The sequence below is a fragment of the Sceloporus occidentalis genome, unplaced genomic scaffold (genome assembly GCF_023333645.1).
Source record: "Sceloporus occidentalis isolate IW3139 unplaced genomic scaffold, rSceOcc1.0.p SCAF_10, whole genome shotgun sequence".
Classification (NCBI taxonomy): domain Eukaryota; kingdom Metazoa; phylum Chordata; class Lepidosauria; order Squamata; family Phrynosomatidae; genus Sceloporus; species Sceloporus occidentalis.
The window spans coordinates 35,263,345-35,281,953 of NW_028316990.1; the positions used below are offsets into that span (position 1 = coordinate 35,263,345).

The following is an 18,609-nucleotide window of genomic DNA, read 5'->3' on the forward strand; positions in this document are numbered from 1 at the left end:
AGCATTTCATGGCAAGATTTCTTCACAAGTGGTTTGTCTCAACCTCCCTCTGAGGCTGAGAGAGTGTGACCCACCCAAGCTCAGCTAGTGCGTTTCTGTGGCTGAGAATTCGAACCCTGGTCTCAAGTCCTAGTCCAATGCTCAAACCACTACACCATGCTAGTAGATTTTAACTGATCACACAGTATGCTCTCTCTAGTGGTGTCTACAATATGGAAACCACCCCCATTAAAAATAATTCAAGAATGACTCAAGAGGCCACAGGGATGAGCTTGAGCTTGTATAAATCAGGGCTGACCTGTGCTAAAACTTCAAAATGCGTTCATAAACTCCATGCAAATTGAGGCCAGCTCATTCTCACCTGTGAGATTTATGCCCTGATGCTATTAAAAATGTTATGTTTTTGATATGGAAATCAAACAGGGAGGGAAAAATGCTTGTACAAGCAAGTTCGGAAGTGCCGGTTGTGCCTCTAGGTCAATCCTTTGCTACACTTGGATGATAGAAATTTAACTGGGGTAAATGTTCCATTATACAGGCACATTGCTCTCCAAGTGCAGCTGTCTATCATAACTGGAGAGCGCACGCATTTACATCTTTGTTCAAATCGACTGTGTCGTTAACAGGGGAACGATGACCCCAGACATTTTTGCAATTAAAAACTGGAAGCGGGTTTATAACCCATGTTTGCAGCAGCCTGCAAACACATTAAGTGCTGATAAAGGTTTGGTAATTAAAGCTAGGGAGACAGGTGTTTACTTCCCTATCTTCTCTCCAGTGCTGAGTAAATTTCTCCCTGGTACTATGGAGGTACATAGTACCAGGGAGTTCTTGTTGCTGAAAGGCTGCCCACGAATGCTTAAAGGGGGCTTTTGTCTTAAATGTTCCCAATGAATCTTGTCCTGGAACCTAAAATGTTAATACTCCCCCCTTCCCAATCCACTATCTTGCTCACAAAATGGTAAATCCCTACATAGCTTGGGTAAGGAAGGACAAGATGGTATTTTAGGTGGCATTCCAGAATCATTAGCAACACAAGGCCAGCTCCATCCTGGCAGGCAAGTCAAATTATATCACAAGCATTACATAAAAGCTGAAAAGCCACAACTCTAAGCAGCAGGGGGAAGGGGTGGACTACTTGTGGCCCTCCAGATGTCATCGGGTTACATCTGCCATCAGCCCTAGCCCTAATGGCATGGGATGACGGGAATTACAGCTCAGCAACATCTGAGAGTCTGCAAGTCACTCATCCCCACAACAAGGAGACTGGGACATCTTCAGCTTGTGGTGCTTCAAGTCGTTTCTGACTTATTGGTTTTAAAATGGTTTTAAAACGGTGATTGAATGATGGATATTTTTATTGCTTGTATTTTATTGTTAATGTGGGGGGATTTCTTTTATTGGATTTTGCTGTTTTCGTATTTTAACTGATTGTAAACCGCTGTGATCATCGGAATAGCAGTATATAAATAAAGATTCGTTCATTCATTCATTCATTATGGCGACTATAAGGCATCCTATCATGGGGTTTCCTTGGCAAGATTTGTTCAGAGGTTTGCCATTGCCTTCCCCTGAGGCTGAGAGCATGTGGCATGAACAAGGTCACCTGGTGGGTTTTGTGGTCAAGAGTGAACCAAACCCTGGTCTACGGAATCATAGTCCAACAAACCACTGTGCCATGCTGGACCTCCTCTATGCTGCCCATCTGGGAGCAAGGAAGCAGCACCAGCTATTTAATTCAGTCACTATCTTCCACAAAAGGAGTTATGAGAATGTGCCTACCATCAGCTCCTTTTCAATGTAACTGAAGCAAATAGCTGGTTTAGGAGTTTGACAAAATCTCTCAGTATTTACAGAGAAGGTATGCCGGCTGTCAGGTTGGTGTAGTTCATTGACTCTGGAGAAGGATGAAGGACCATCCCTTTGTCCTTGCTCCAAAAGAATGAAAGCAACAGATGCTTGAGAGACATCCTTGTATGTAAACCACTTGCTACACACACGCACCAGGACGGGTTCCTATATGGGGGAGCTTGCGCATGTGACACACAACCCAACAGAACATCCTTATTGTCCCCAGCGACACACATTTACAGAGGTAGATGCTTCCCGTTTCTAAATATGGATATAACTATCACTTGTACGGAACATCACACAAAAATGCTGGCAAATACTGCGTCTGCAGTGCAGAAATAATGCAGTTTGACACTGCTTTGAATGCCATTGCTCCATGGTATGGAATACAGCAGGTCTACAGTAAGCTTTGGTCTGTGCAGAAGAAAAGGAATACCCCTCCTTGAAAAAGACATATGTATGCGCAAGGCAACAAGTTTGATATACACCTGTGTATGTCATTAACAGACTGCCAGACAAAGCCTGAAATGCAGTTAAAGAACAGATGCCACACTAAACAACTTAATGCTCACTAGGGTTCTCTAACAACCATGTTATGAAATGCATTTCCAACCTTGGTTGTTAAAAAGAACTCGAAGGGTCATTAAATGGCTGATGTCACAACAGTCAACCATGGGATTCAGTGGGAAGGATCATATACCTTAAACTACGGCAAGGCTATTGTTTATTTCGTTTTTATTCTGCACCTCTTCCAAGGAGCGCATGGTGGCATACATAGTTCATCCCACCCCCACTTTATCCTCACAACAACCCTGTGAGGTAGGTTAAAAGCGACAGTGACTGGTCCAAGGTCACCCAATGAGCTTCATGGATGAACAGGAAAATGTGAACCCCAAGTCTTGTTTCGACTTAGTCCAACAATTCTAACCACTTCTACAACATTGGCTCTTAAGGTATCAAGAGCAGTACTGGCTGCACTGGCGACAAGTTAAACGTGATTCTATATTCCCATCTCTCTCTCTCTGATATGTAAGTGTGTGTCTCTTAAACTCAATAAAACGGAATGACACTGAAGATCTAGTTGGCTTTGCAGACTATGGCTCATAGTGCACCATGTTAATGTAACATTGCAAAAGTTGCACTCTTAATGCTCCAAACAAGAATTTACTGTATAAGCCAAAAATATTGCTATGACTTGAGGCCATCTCACTTCAGCAACATCTAGCCCAGAACATACAGCACCTGAACATTAGGGCATGGGGAAACTCGCCTAGATTTTTTAAGGGCAATGAATGAGGAGGAAACTAGAAAACTGATTTTTTTTGGCATCAATTAAATGCATGTGACAACATCCGATTCCAGAATAAATGTTTAGAAAAAGAAAGAACAACCTTCGTAAGAGGGTCCCATTGTGTTTTCCTTCAAGCTTCACAGATGTGTATATGAAAAGGTGTACGTTTCTGTCTCAGTGATTGCAAGTGTTTTCTTTTTTGAACTACAAATCCCAAATCCTCCTCAAAAATGGCCAAGGTGGCTGGGAGATTTTGGAAGCCGAAGTCCAAAAAAGAGAAAGAGAATTTTAAAAATAGAGAGTGAAAGAGAGAGAGAGGGAAAGGAGTTCTATTTGGATACTGGATGCACCCCCACACCTTCCGACCTCCCCCCAAGTACATGCTTCCCTCCTGCATTTTTAATATGCTCACATAAAACTACCATGCTTTGAGGAAAAAGAGAGACGAAAGAAAATGAATTGGGGGGGGGGGGTGTTGGATGGGGAAATCCCAGCAGTCATACAATCAAATTGTCTTTGTTATTATTATTATTATTATTTCTTTTTTTAAAATCTAAAAAGGAGAGAAAAATAATCTCCGAAGTGAAAAGCAAAACAGACTTTTCAGGGTGCGGGTAAGTGGACGTTTTGCTAATCCATCGGGCACCTCGGGATGCTAAAAACTGCCGGCCTGTCCTTTAAAAACCTATTTTGAATGGCGCTTTTATTTCCTTTTGTACAAAAAATCTTGCTGGAAAAAGGTGTTACAGTCATAATTTCTTTTTAAAAAAAAGGATCTCCCCCGAAGCCTATGCCACCGCTTTTCTGAACGTTTGGGTTCCTCATTCGCTGGCAGCCTGTCCTTGTGGGGTGGTTGAAGTGATGACACCCGTTTGCAACGGAGCCGCTCCACCTCCCCGGGACTCCTCCATCCGAGGCCTCTTGACATCCGGCTCTTTCGAAGGCTCTTCGGTGTCTTTTGTCCCAGCCTCTGCCACCTGGTTGACTACCACCGGAGTGGAGGAACTGGCTTGGGCCGCAAGGAGCTGCAGTGGATTTGTGAGGGCTGGAGAAAAAAATGGAGAAAAGAAGTAATATTTTATTCTTTTAAACAAATACATATGACACTAGCAATGATTAAATCTTTAAAATTCGTAACCTTGCCCTAGGAACACAGAAGGCCAACACAGAATCATAGAATCTTAAGAGTTGGAAAGGGCTGTAAAGGCCATCCAATCCAACCCCCTGCCATGCAGGAATACACAACGACTGTACTTCTGACAGATGCCCATCAAGCCTCTATTTAAAGACTTCCAAAACTGTAGAGTCTACTGCACTACAAAGCATTTTAATATTTAATACTGGGTGGACAAAGGGCCAGCTGTGTGTTTCTTGTGGCCCTTGGGATCCTAAAATATGGTTCCCAAAGGCCTTCCAAACCACCAATTTTTTAACAAGAAACTGATTTACAGGTGATTTTTTTCATTTAAATCTAGCCAAAATGGATCCAAAATCACATGCAAATTCAGTGGTTTACTTCTGTCATCCCCAGAGTCCTCTAACACCTGAAAAAAAAAGCATAACAGAAAACAACCAAACTCAACCAAAACAGTGGCAATGACATGTCTGGCAAATGCAACAGTGGGATGGCCCCCACCTTCTCCAAAGCCCCAAATTTAACATGATTCCTAAGGGGGGGAAATCAGTAGAATAAAAGCAAACTGTATACCCAGTGAATATTAGGTTCCAGAGACAAATAAACAAGTCTGATTGTAATGAGGCTCAACCAAGATAAGAGTTCTGTCTTCCATTACAGGCACTGATGCCCAGTGTAATGAACAACTGGCTGGTCCAACACATTATGTTTCTCCAGATTTTGTAACGGCAAAAGGCAAAGTTCAAAAGGCAAGCAGAGAATCAAAGAGGAAAACGGCACGTACCGTAAGTGCCACCAGTTATGCTGTTGGTAGGGACAGCGTGCTTTCCATTTTGTGTCACGGCTCGGACGGGGAGCTGGTGTTGCCCGATGGCTACAGGGGTCGCTTGCTGGAGGATGGTGACTGTTTGTCCAGGGATGCCCTGAGACATCTGGCTGGCGACTGTCTGAATAACCCGGCTAGCAGTCGGTATTGTAGCAAATGCAATGGTTGGCTTCTCGTCAATCCCTGCAGAAACAGAAGCAATTGTCACCTTGGCAGGGTTGGGAGCAATCTTTATTCACATTTTTCTCTCTTTAAGAAAACCATGCTCATCAGCAATATTATTAAGTGCGTACAGATATATGACTATGCAGTGGTCCCTTGGTATTCACCGGGGTTTGGTTCCAGGACCCCCATGGATACCCAAATCCGCAGATGCTCAAGTCCCATTATATATAGAAGGGTAGTAAAATTGTGTCCATTATATAAAATGGATAAATCAAATTGCTCTTTGACTCCGTGGATATGGAGGGTTGATTGTATATTTGTCTGTAGAGGCAAATTTCCTCCATTCTTTTTATTTATTTATTTACAGTCCTGCTTCTTCTTCTTCTATGAATACAGAGAGAGTCACAATTTTTGGCTAAGAGTGTTGGCTAGGCTTCACTTTTAGTAGCTAGCAACCATATAACTGCAGTCTTATTTCTCCATTTGTCTGAGTATCCCTCTAACCAAAAAGGAGAGACTGCAAGAACAGACCCACAACAAGCAACCTGGGGTGATTCGCATCTTCCTCCTGGGGAGAGTACGCTACCTCGAGGCTCACCGGCCAAGTCCAAGACTGTTCCTGCTGCTTCGTGGGTGCCGCTTGCTGGCCCTTGATTGGTCAGGATGTATCCGTTTGCTGAGTTTGCCGAAGTGGTCACAACCCGGACCATGGTTACAGTTGGGGCTTGCTGGACAACATGAATGGCATGGCCTGAAGGCTGCTGAGAGGTTACTATGGAGGCTGGCATATAAGCCACTGGCTTGGCCATGAGAGTGGAGGGCCGAGGAGGAACTGCCATAATGACTGGCTGGGCACTTACAGGCGAGCCTGGGGGGTAAAAGAGGAAATTGGAGGAAATGGACAGAAGAGAAGATCCTAATTCAAGGAACTCAGAAGCCATTGTTTTAAAAAGTGATACAAGTTTCTGGCTCTTGTGACTGTAGAAAGAAATCTAAACTGATATGTGAAAGTTTAAAAGCCTAAGACACACTAGCAATGCTGACTCTGCCTACCCCCAGCAACTAATTCAATGGTCTGTGAGCCCCTTGTTTCCTTGTCACTTGTCGATTTACGGCGACCCCATGAATTTCATACAGTTTTCTAAGGCAAGGACTACTTGGAGGTGGCTTTGTTGCTTCCTTCCTCTAAAATATAGCCTACAGCACCTGGTTTTCATGGGTTGTCTCCCATCCAAATACTATTAGCTTCCAAGATCAGACAGGATCTGGTGCCACTGCTGCCTATCTATTCCAAACCTTGATTTATTGAATCATTCCACCATCTCCAAACAGCAAATACAGGCCTACATCTGACTGGTTGTCCCAAACAGATTAGACCCATTGAATCAACAGGATTTTACTTCATATTGACTCACTGTTTAACAACTGGTTGGATAGGTCTACTCTAGTTGTTTGCCGCCTACATTTTTATTTCAGGGGGAAGGAATTCTAGGTTCATTCAGAGGTTCCATTCCTGGTTCATTCAGCAACCCACCTTTCTTCCCTGCAAAGAAATTACTTACCAGGCGCACTTTGTGAATACCGATACTCTGGAACAGAGGCTAACTTTGAACCAAAGTCATGGTCATGTGGAATGGGCGAGCCCTCCCTCGATAGGCACTCTGGAGTCTGTAGGCCACTCGTGTGAGGAGACAGCAGGCCAGGGTGGGTAGGGGATGCAGGGGCACTCCTGGAAGGGACAAAGCCGATGGAAAAGTCACATTAGTTTACAGAAGATGAGGAAACAGGGAAGCGACATTTGGATTTCAGCATCATCAGGATTTCGAAGTGAAATATGACTCTGAGAACTTCATCATTTTGATTTTACAACGCCAAGTTTCTAGTCCACACTAGAAAATAAGGTGCTTTTGTAATGTAAAATGCTCCACCTTTGTTGTTAAATTAGACTAGTATTACTAAAACCACAGACCAAACCATCTTGAATCCCAGTTCTGGAAGAAAGGCAGAGTATGAATAAAGAAGCTGTTGTTGTAAAAACAACAACAAAAGTTAAAAAATATAATTGCACTACCAATAAAATTAACACCAGTTAAAAACATAACCATTTAAAAAAGAAAACACAGTACATCCATGCAAGACTTGTCCTTCTTGATCAATCAGTCTTCAAAACTCTGCTGAAACATCACATATCTGTAGAAAGACAGCAAGGAAGGTGCCACTCTAACCTATCTAAGAAGGGAGTTCCAAGGCTTGGGAGTAGCTACCAGGAAGGTAATCCTTTGTGTTCCCACCAGATGTATCTGTGAAGGTAGGGGTGGCTTCCTCCTGAAGTTACATCTGGGGGAGCAGAAAGTAGCCCTTTTGTCCTAGTGTCAAACTGAACTTACCGGGAGGAAAGAGGCCCAAAAGGCGTTCGGAAGCAGGACACCCCCCTCTGTCTCCGTTTTCGGAATGCCTGCTCCACCAGTTTGCCTTCTGAGAGAGGATCGATTCGCCAAAAAGAGCCCTTTCCAGGCTCCTCTTGAGAACGTGGGACTTTAATAAAATAACGGTTCAAGGAGAGGTTGTGCCGAATGGAATTCTACAGGGAGCAGAGGGAAGAAAACAGTTATCCCAAAGCGAACAAAGACAGAGCTGCTTAGGCAGAATGAATGAGAGCTGTATCACTGTAGATCCCCACACCAGGCACTTACCTGCCAGCCTTTATCAGCTGTCCGATAATAGGGATAATGCTTTGTGATGTGGGCATAGATCCCACTTAGTGTTAATTGCTTGTCCTGGGCCGATGAGATAGCCTGAACAATTAGCTGGGCATACGAATATGGCGGCTTGGATTCGTCCTGCAGACAAGCAATACAAACACAGGCACACAGGGGAGTTTTTAGTAGCTTCACAGTTCATTAATAATTTAGGCTGGAGCTTGTCTAACAAGGTAGGAGCCAACTATCCAGATGCCTTTCAAAGTAAGACCTAAAAGCAGGCAGGCAAGCAAGCAAGCAAACTAAACCCCCAAAACTATCGCCCATCCACCCCATCCTCATTCCCTTTTTCTTTCTCTGCTTCTCAGGCCCATTTATGATGTCTCTTAACCCCTAAACAGCCACTATAGAACTAGTATTTCAAAAATAGAGGTATATTTATTTACTGTATTTATACCCTACTCTTCAGTGGCTTACAGATAGACATTTCCCTCTCCTCGGGCTTACAGTCTAAAAAAGACATGACACAAAAGGAGAAGGGAATAGCAAAATGGAGCCCTACCTCTGAGCTTATGGCGCAGTCATTCCTTCTATGTACAATTAGCAGAGTTTAATACCCTTCTGGGCACAGTGGAGAACCAGCGCAGACTGGAACCTGAGAGATTCAAGTTCAATTTTTTGCCGCAGCCTCTCCCAACCTTTTTACCGTGGAAGAACCCTTTAAATCATTTCCAGGCCTCAGGGAACCCCTACATAAAAACTGTTCTATCTACAGGCTAAAAAATGATTATTTCTTTTTTCAGTCACCATCTCTTACAGAACCCCAAGTGGCATCTCATGGCATCCTGAAACCAATATAATATGCTAGCTTTCTAAGTTTAGCATCAGGGAACCCCGGTTGAGAAACCCTGCTCTACAGGGTCCTGAAATTCACGGGGGGCATTTTGGTCCAGTCACTCTTTCTCTCAGCCTGATCTCTTTCACAAGGTTGTCAAGGGGATAAAAGTGAGGACGCAGAGCTCTATGGATATGCTTTGAGTTCATGGGGAAAAGTGAAATACCACTAACTAAAACAGCAGCACTTGCAAACATGCAGATGGACCATGTCAAGTTTCTTGGAACGTACCTTTGGGCTGTCTCCGCCTGACGCATCTGCCTGGTGTTCTGACGTAGCTTTTGCCGCATATTCTGCTGCCAGCTGCAGATCCGAGGTAATGTTGTGAGTAAAGCGATATCCTGAGGAGCCAGCGCCGCGTGGACTGGCTGGGCACGAGTTGGGAACACTGCAGGAGAAGAAGCAATGGAAGAGAAAGAGAGGGAGGTTTTAGCAACACAAACATATAAATATTAAAGGTGGAAAGTTACACTTCAGCAAGCTAGGTGATACAGAGTTCCTTGAACAAAAGTTTGAAAAATCCTGCCCCAACAAGCTTATTAGGTCAGTGAGAGTTTATGAAATTGATCTAATAATGTCCTTTCTACTAGTCATGTTTCAGTGGTGCCTCGCAAAGCAGGTGATGGTGGAAAATCACAACTCGGAGCAGTGCCACAAGATGGCACTCATGGCACAAGCTGTAAGGAACACATGCCAAGTAATAAAACATAAAAAATAATGAATGCTTGCTTAAGCCACAGCCTCTTTCAGACCAAACAGGAGTCATTAAGACGTGGGAGGATTAATAAGTGAATCAAGACCCACAATCAAACAGCTATAACCTGGAGAGAGAAGCGGATTTTGAGGAGCATAATGGCACTGGGACCAAACGGAAAGGTACAACAAGCACCAAGTGTTTTTGTTGGCCCTTCACCTGCAATGTGTTTGCCAAGAGCATCACAGCTGAAGCAACAGGCAAAGTGATCAAAAGACCACTGCAGTTGTGTACATGCCAAGTCCCTATATTCATGCAACAGTACGTTCAAGCAATCAATTGCCACCTTTTAAATGCCGTCAACCGGGAATGCACCAAAGTTTATCCAATGAACTTGTGTGCAGTGCCAGGAGTATAAAAAGTGAAAGCCAAGTGCTGTGAATAAAGGAAATCTATCCATGCCCAGACAATGTCTCCTTCACCACCCATATGTCTGATAGTGTTGGCATGACTGAACATTGAACGTTAATGTCTCTAATTCTACTTGCTTTGGGGTAGCAAAGTCTACTTGTGAGGATGACACAAAACAGTGTGGGCAAAGCTATATGATAGCAGAGCTATCCTCAGTCATTTTTTTTTGGATTTTGAATTCCCGAATTGGTATGGCCAGCTTAAGTATGCCTTTTGCAAGTTTATACCTTTGGAACAATGGCTAGGGAAGAAGGGATTTTTTTTCTGGGATTACTAAATCTATTTCACAAAGAAAGCCAGTGCCAGGCCAAGACATTTTGCTGTCTGAAGAAAGTGGAACTGAATGATACATCCCACTGCCAATAGTAAGGCCAATGTTTTAAAAGACAGACTGCACCATTCAGTTTCTGTCTTCATCTATAACACCCACCTATGCTAACTCTCAGGTGAGTCAATTCTCTGTGCTGTATGATAGGACCATTTGTAAGCATAGCTTGAGAGAGGATAACAACTGCTCTCTGCTGATGCCTTCAAAGAACAACAGCAAAATGGAACCTGAGAAATGGATTAGGTTTGCAATTAAGAGGTGGGAAAATGTCTACCTGTGGAAGTCAAGACACAAACAAAACTGCTACAGTCCAGGACAGAGGAAAAATGAGGTTTCTTAGACCTTCACTTTCACTTCAAGGAGTTGTATGTGGGTAGGTGCATGAGAAAAAAGAAAATTTGCAGGACTGATAGATCTTGGAAGAGAATGCCAGCTGCTATGAAAAAGTAACCCCACTATAAGAGAAGATCTGTTTTCTTCCTTTCTAGATTTGGCTGCTCCACTTTATACTTACCACTTTTTGTTTTAACCCAGCAGAGGGTTTGATTTGATGGCCCTCAGCCTGGGCTTCCAACTTTTACGATTCTGTGAACAATGTCACTGCTTTTCAAGGCACTTTGGTTCACAACAGAATTTTTAAACACACAAAAGCTACAAACCCAGTCCCCATTCAGGTACATGTCACCAACCCATGGGAGGCTGAAATGGATCCCTAGTACTCAGCAACAGCAACATCCCTACTACCCAGCTTTCATCATCCTAGAAATCTATACTGTCAACTGTTTCACCAGGAGAAGTTAACTACAAGCTTAGACGACTGTGATCAGATTATCCCTGGGTCTGTCAGTTTGTCCTAGACCAAGAATTGTTCGTGTACATGCATAATGCTTTGTTTAGAAGAGAAACACACATTCACACACAAACACACACACATGCCTATTTTTTTTTACTTTGATACACACATTATTTTTCCATTTCGTTCACAGAAAAAGAAACAAACACGTTAAATCCAACCAAGTCAAGAGGCATGTGCTTTGGGATAATACCACGAAACAGGAATGGATCTTCTCATAATCCTCTCGTGATTTACTTGATAAATCCTACAGGTAACAGGCTTGCCATACAAATTAAACCACATCAGAGAAAAATACTGATGGATTGAAAAGCAGAGTGGGGAATGAGAACAAAACATGCATCTGTAATAAATAATCCTCCATGCTTATATCAAACTCGTTCTTTGAAGGTCTGCATAGCTGCAATAAAATATTTTAGTGGGAAGTGGTGACTTTATGGTTGTGGCGAGAGACATAAAACCCGATGAATGAGGACTGAAAGTTCTTAATAACATTGGATATTGACTGAAAAACATAAAACTGGGGAAATAGATATTAAATGGAGTGCAGTAACCTGAACTGCATTTGTATATGTTGGGTGCCTTGAGGTTGCTTCCTACTTCTGGAGACCGGCCTAAGGCAACTCTATCATGGGGTTTTCCAAAATGTGATGTAGTAGTTTGAATGTTGGGCCAGAGCTCTAGGAGACCATCGGTCGGATCTGCACTGAATCATGGAAACCCACCGGGTGACCATAGGAAAATCATATTCATACAGCCTCAGAGGAAGGCAAGGACAAACACGTCCTGAATACTTGGCAAGAAAATCTGAGGATAGGGTTTCCATAAGTCAGAGTCAACCTGAAAGCACATAACAACAATTCATTTGTTTAGTTAATATCCCACCTCTATGGTAAGCCTCCTCTAAACAAATCTTGTCAAGAATACCCCATAAGATCAGAAATGACTTCAACAACCAAACTTTAGATCTCTGCTTGTAGGGATGGTTTCATAGGCCCTGCTTTTCACAGTTATTATTTCCATTTTCCAGGTAAAAAACTGATGCAAAAATGTCAACAGCCACAATCCAACATGGATGCAAGAATTCTTAAGCGTACGGAAACCAACAGGTTTAAAGGCACAAGACTCTTTGTAGGATGTGTGGCCAATGGCTTGTCCAAAGCAGGCATGCAAGCCTGGATACATGAGATCAAAATGCAACACAACAGCCACAGAACTGTAGGGTCTCATAGAAGCCATTCGCCATACTAAATAAATTAAAAAAGCAGCAGAGATAATCCAAGCAATTCCAGTCTCATGCTCCTTTCACAAAAAACATGCTGTTTCCAATTAGGGCAGCATTGAATTTAGACATGCATTATGAAAAACAGAATACATCTAATCAAGATTGCAAACAAGAGTTGCACAACCCATTTGAAAAAGCATAAAGCATGCTCGTCTTTTGAAGTTAACGCAATGCAATTATATCAGAAGCATATTTCCTGGACAAGGGAAACCCAGCGGACAGAATTCATTATTTGTGTTGTTTGCTGGATCTGAAATAGAAGCTTGAATGTATTCAAACCCACCTTCTTCCTTTCATACTCTAGATCTGTGCCACTCACTTCCTTCTACAGTGGGGCTCTACTGAGTTTTGTTTTCCTGTTTCTCATGTGCCAGCAAAGCAGTTGTTTGCTATGGTCCACACAGGGAACCTCCAGATGTTCAGCACAGCTGCTGCTACAATGCTGACAAACCCCCTTTGTGGATTCCAGGCTATGATCATTGCTGTTATTTGCACTTCAGAGTCGATAATTTCTGCAGGTAAAATGTTGAAAGACACACGGAATCCAAGCTTACAGGTTATCACTGAATTGATTTTTATGATAAAAGCACATGTGTCTGTGGCATATTAAGACATTCTGCAGCCTTTCATGCACACCTAGTTTGACGGCAGCCACCATCTGATACTCTGTGTATGCATGCCAGCTTGCAGGCTGACTCCTACAAATTCATGTAGGACAATATGTATAATAGGAATGAGTATTCCATGCATCTTGTTCAATCTGTGAGCCATAGCAAGAGATTTAATCACGTGACAAGTTACATTAAGAATGACTCTTGAACTCATGGTCAGAGCACTGAGACCCCATCCTATATCTTGTGAACTGCCTTCAAGATGACATGGACTTATGGCATCCCTATGAATGAGAGACCTCCAAGTCATCATATCCAATCAATCAATCAATCCATATTATTATTATTTATATTCTATGACTATTATTATTATTATTATTATTATTATTATTATTATTCTATGACTATCTTAACAGCAGTTTATGGATAATGGAAATAACCTGATCTGTCCTATTCTGCAGGTGGTCTACATGAAGTTCATATCTGTTTTCTTCTTCTGCCTTTCCTTTCTCTCTATGTGCAAAAACAAAGAAGGACAAAGACAGGCAATCAACAGAAAATTTTGGGAGATGGAGTAACAAGGAGGAGGAAGAGTCTGGAGATAAATGCAAGGGGCCCTCTTTTTGATGAATTGAAAATTAATCTGTAAACCATTCAGAATAAAGGCTTAGTGTGTATCTACCTTCTAATGAAAACTACATCTATGAATATGTATTAAAGCTATATTTAAAAAATAATGTACTTCTACTAAAAGAGGATGATTAAACAGGATCTTCCCCACTAGTGATTTAAACTATGATTGATCATTACAACCAAGTCCTTCAGAGAAGCAATTTCAATCATGACTTAAATCAATCTGATGTAGACCAAATCAGCCCAGTGTGTCCAGATAAACTGTGGAGCTATGGGTTATTTATCCCCTCCTATTGCACTCAGAAGTGATTAGACAGCATGCTCCTCATGAACAAGAGACCCGGATACCAGAGTGAAGTGCACAAATGGATTTCCTGCATGGCAGGGGGTTGGACTGGATGGCCCTTGCAGTCTCTTCCAACTCTATGATTCTATGAATGGGGGAAAGCCATGCGACTTTTGCTCCTGTTTGTGAGAACAAATAAACTAGGATAAGACAGTTGAGTGTGACACTGAACTCAGGGCTATGGCTTATTATGCCCAAACAAGCCAACTTTAAATCAGGGTTTCCTGTTGGCTTATGAATCCTGGGTTGTTTGGTTGTAATAACTCATAGATTCAGATGTCATGCTAATTTATCTCTGTCTGCTTTTTTGGTCCACTCCTAGAAAGGAAGCTCATAGAGACAGCGTGGTGTAGTGGTTTGAGTGTTGGAACGAAACTCTGAAGACCAGTGTTCGATTCCCAACTTTGCCATGAAACCCATTGGGTGACCTTGGGCAAGTCACACTCTCTCAGACTCAGGGGAAGGCAATGGCAAACCTCTGAGCAAATCTTGCCAAGAATACCCCATCTAGGATTGCCATAAGTCAGAAATGGCTTGAAGGCACACAACAATAACTTAGAAAGGAAAATGAAAGCAGGGTGAACAGAGCATGCATCATTATGCAGCTCATTCTCAATTTGGTTTAATAAGTCAGGATTCCTGGCTCCTTCTGTATATAAAGATGGGCTGGTTGTTCCCTACTTTCAAATGATAAGGGAGCCCATGACCTTCACTCAAAATGGAGACACTTCCAAATTTACAGATAGACTGGAATGCATACAGATCCTCCCCTACTGCATTTCAAGACACTTTGCAGACAAAATGATTTCCAAGTCAGATTGGGCTCCCTTACCCTTTTCTAACATTTTGCCTGATGATGAAATCTGAATGTCTTGAAAGCATGTATGTGTCCTTTAGTTGTCCAGATAAAGGTAACAGCTAATATAATATGCATTTTACCATTTTTATAAAGGCCAGCGTAAATTATTGTTATGTATGAGCATAGCCAGCCTGGGAAATGCATACATACAAACACAAACACACACACACACACCTCTTTAACATAACACGACCAAAAGGACAGAATGAACAAACAAGCAGAAATAAGCTAACTGTGTAAATATGACATTATCAACAACAAACAGAAATAGCTGGGTTTAGCTTTTCAAAGACAACGTAACCACAATAACGATAATACGTATTAGCATTTAATCAAAATTCTTGACTAAATTGCTTGGAGAACGGTGGCTCTGGAGTGGTACAGAAATGTAAATGAATTAACTAGTCAGAGATTGTGGAGGAAAACTAGAAAGGATAAAAAAAAGGCTCAGGCGGTGTTTGGATATAGCAGTGTGCCCATTTTGTTAATGGGGAAAATCCCCTATAGTGTAGACAGAAAGGAAGGGAAGGCTGAGGTTAAGACGCTCATTATTAAAAGGATATCAATTCTGATTAAAAAGCAAGATTTGAATGCCCTACGTCAAAGAAGACACCATAATTTATGAATTCTGCTGCGGCAGCAAGAGGTATTTCACAGCAGGCAGTATGGCACTCAGCCTAACCACACTTGCTTCTCACCAAACTAGGAGGTCATTTAATGCCAGAAAGATAGATAGATAGATAGAAATTGAGGGCTGAGAAGGAGAAAGAATTTCTGTTTGTCCTCCAGCCTACCTGGCAGTTGATCAAGGAATGTTTTAGCCTTTCCATCTAATATTCACTTACCAGAACTAGGTGGTCTCTTCTATATAAAAAACAAAATACATTCTTTATCTCGTGGTTATCAACTGGCAAATACACTGAAAGCAGAAAGAAAGAAAGAAAGAAAGAAAGAAAGAAAGAAAGAAAGAAACAACCCTGCCTTCACCCCAGAATCTGAGGTACATATAGCCTTTTATTTTTGTTGCTCTCCCATGCCTTCAAATCAAATTCAAATGAGGATGGCCCGACCTAGGGTCTGCTTGTCAAGATTTAATGAGAGGAAGGTTGTCATTGCCATCCACTTTGGCCGAGAGAGGGTGACTCTTGTCCAAGGGCACCCAGTGGGTTTCTATGACCAAGATGGGCTGGAACACGACTGACTGCAACAAAGCAGCCCAGACAATTATGGAGATGGTGTGGAATTCTTTCCATAGAAAAGAATATATTATCTCTGCAAATAACTATAAAAAGGGAAAGAGGTTGTTTCTGAAGTTGCCCATCAAATGGTCACATCTGGACAGCAGGCTGCCTGGGCACAAGGATACCCAGATCATCGTCTTCACCGCTAGGGTGAGATGCACTGTGCTCCTCTTGCAAAGGCATCTAATACTTCTAAATCTATAAACATAAGTAAACTTATGCCCACTTTGGGCAAATGTGTGCCTTCATCTGATGAAGCATCTCCTCCTTTCTAGACACAGGTAAGCAACCAGCTCCGTCCTGAATCTTCCACCTTCCAGCTTCAGTGGAGGCCCTAGGTGTGCATGCTACCAGAAGAAGAGAAAATGCCTGACACCCATCAGACCAGTTTCTGCAAAACCTTGGCTTTGGAGGGGAAAAAAACTTTGGCAATTTTCACAAAACATGATCTCATAGACAGGATGTTTCTACTGGCTCCATATCCATGGCCAAATCCCATCTTTCTCTACGTTGTATAAGAAGGCAAACCAGTTTGTTCCCTCTGTGTTATAAAAAGGATTCATTTTAAAATCTAAACCCAAAAGGACACAACGGGGCCAAGTGTTTACATTCCAACGTTTCACCAAGTCGAACACAAGTGGAGTATTTCCCCCCCTCTTGGCTTAAAATCCTGCTGAAAACAGCAACAGAAGGATGTTAAGGGGAAAAAAGAATCATTTTTTAGAAGCTATGCTAAGCAAAAGATAGGGAGAGGAAAAAAGGGAGGAGGAAAGGAGGAGGAAGAAAAAGAAGGCTAATAACTCCTAAAAGCAACCATGTTTCTGTACGCTTCGCATGGTGGAACTGCTGAAGTGGGCAGGTTTGGTTTGGTTAAAGCTCAACTCTTTTCTGGGTAGTGAACTTTTCATGCAACTTGACAGAAGTGGGGGGGATAGAGATTATAAGAAAGGAAACCAGAACCGGGTTCCAGGGCGCAGGGAGAACCTGGCAGCAAAACAAGTGAGAAAGTAAACAGAGAGACGCAGGCGGGGAGGAATAAGGGGGAGTCATCAGGGCTGGGAGTGTTTGTTTTGAGCCGCCTGTGTGTGTTCCTGTTTGAGCAGCAAAGTCTGGCCTGGCCCAATGCAAGAAAAGCTGGGAAGTCCCAGCTAAGGGGAGGGCCAGGCTCAGATTTCCAGAAAGGAAAACTAATTTGGGATCTCGAAAAGCTCCAGCCAGTTTTCCCAGCAGCCAATGAGGGGACGGCGAGGCAAAGGCACACCAAATTAGGCAAGTGAATGCTACCAAAGGGAGGAAAGGGAGAACACAAACAGACACATACATACACACACACACACACACACTGAAAGGCTGAGCTAATGAGAACTGCTTCCCAACACACCAAGGCGTGAATGGAAGAGAAGGGCTACAAGCTCTCCGCCATGCCGCCTCCTTATGTGGACTAGTTGACATTCCTCTAAGAAGGGAAGACGATGCGGAGCAACCAGTTGCTCTAGCAAAAAATCATTCCCCAAAAGCAATATTCCGGGAAGTATCGGTTTATCCATGAAACAAGGCAGGCCAGTGTTCTTCGCCCTGATGGATTGGACCAAAGGTGCCATCTGATCCAAGCTACTGTTTCCAGCAACGCTTAGTCAAAAGTAGGACAGGAAGGCAACGATTCTACTTGCCCTGCTTGCACACTTTCTAACGGTTCCAATTTGGCCGGGACAGTTCTGATCAATCCCCTGTCATCCCACTTTTCCAACTGCTTTTATAATGTCCAGGTTTTTGTCTCCTCCTCCCTTTCTTCTTTTGTGCCCAGCATATTTCAATTCCTGCAAAGTGAGTTCAAAACAAGTCTGCACTTGATTAAGTCAAAAGGAGGGAGAGGAAATGAGAGGGCAGAATATTCTTGTACACTCAGGCAAAATCACACTGTTCTTTCCCATTAATAACCTTTTGCCATTTTGACCACATCTGTCCTGGTTTTCATCTGCGACGTGGTTGTATCCAGCATCTCCCATGAGGAAAGAGGCTTCATTCAGTGAGCATCGCTTGGAGCTACTGAACTGATTACTCCTCATGAATTTGTCTCATGCACAACCTCTAAAGCTAGTGCGCATGGTCTATTCTGCAAGTTAATTACAGAGCTTATGACATATCCTTTTACTTTTTAAAAGAAATCATATCTCCCAGAAATCTGAATGCCCTTTAGCTAGGTTAGCTGGGGGATTCTGAGGGTTGTAGTCTAAACCCTGAACCTCCTCAAGCTCTGTACTCAAAGAAATAGGAGCAACACATCAGCCCCAGAAACCCAGTTTCCCCCCATCTCTAGAACGCCTATCTTCCTCTATCCTTCCTTTATCCTCTCAGAAGTCCTTAAGGCTAGGCTTCTTATGCTTTCTGATGTGGAGGACTGGCACTGGAAACTGATGTGCTTTCCT

General features: G+C 42.7%; 1 protein-coding gene across 3 annotated transcripts in view; it reads right to left on the reverse strand.

Annotated features, from left to right (window-relative positions):
• Positions 1-2,569: 2,569 nt before the first annotated feature.
• FOXK1 (forkhead box K1) overlaps positions 2,570-18,609 on the reverse strand; it is a 46,602-nt gene continuing 30,562 nt past the window's right edge. The window contains exons 3-9 of one of the 3 annotated variants that reach the window (XM_089540261.1): positions 9,094-9,250; positions 7,962-8,108; positions 7,656-7,849; positions 6,831-6,997; positions 5,867-6,136; positions 5,062-5,286; positions 2,570-4,187 (exon numbers count right to left, since the gene is read on the reverse strand). In XM_089540261.1, the coding sequence (XP_089396387.1) occupies positions 3,964-4,187; positions 5,062-5,286; positions 5,867-6,136; positions 6,831-6,997; positions 7,656-7,849; positions 7,962-8,108; positions 9,094-9,250 (1,384 nt within the window). In that variant the 3' untranslated portion in view covers positions 2,570-3,963. Of the gene's footprint in view, positions 4,188-5,061; positions 5,287-5,854; positions 6,137-6,830; positions 6,998-7,655; positions 7,850-7,961; positions 8,109-9,093; positions 9,251-18,609 lie in introns of all 3 variants that reach the window. The other 2 variants (XM_089540260.1, XM_089540262.1) reach the window with 2 other exon arrangements.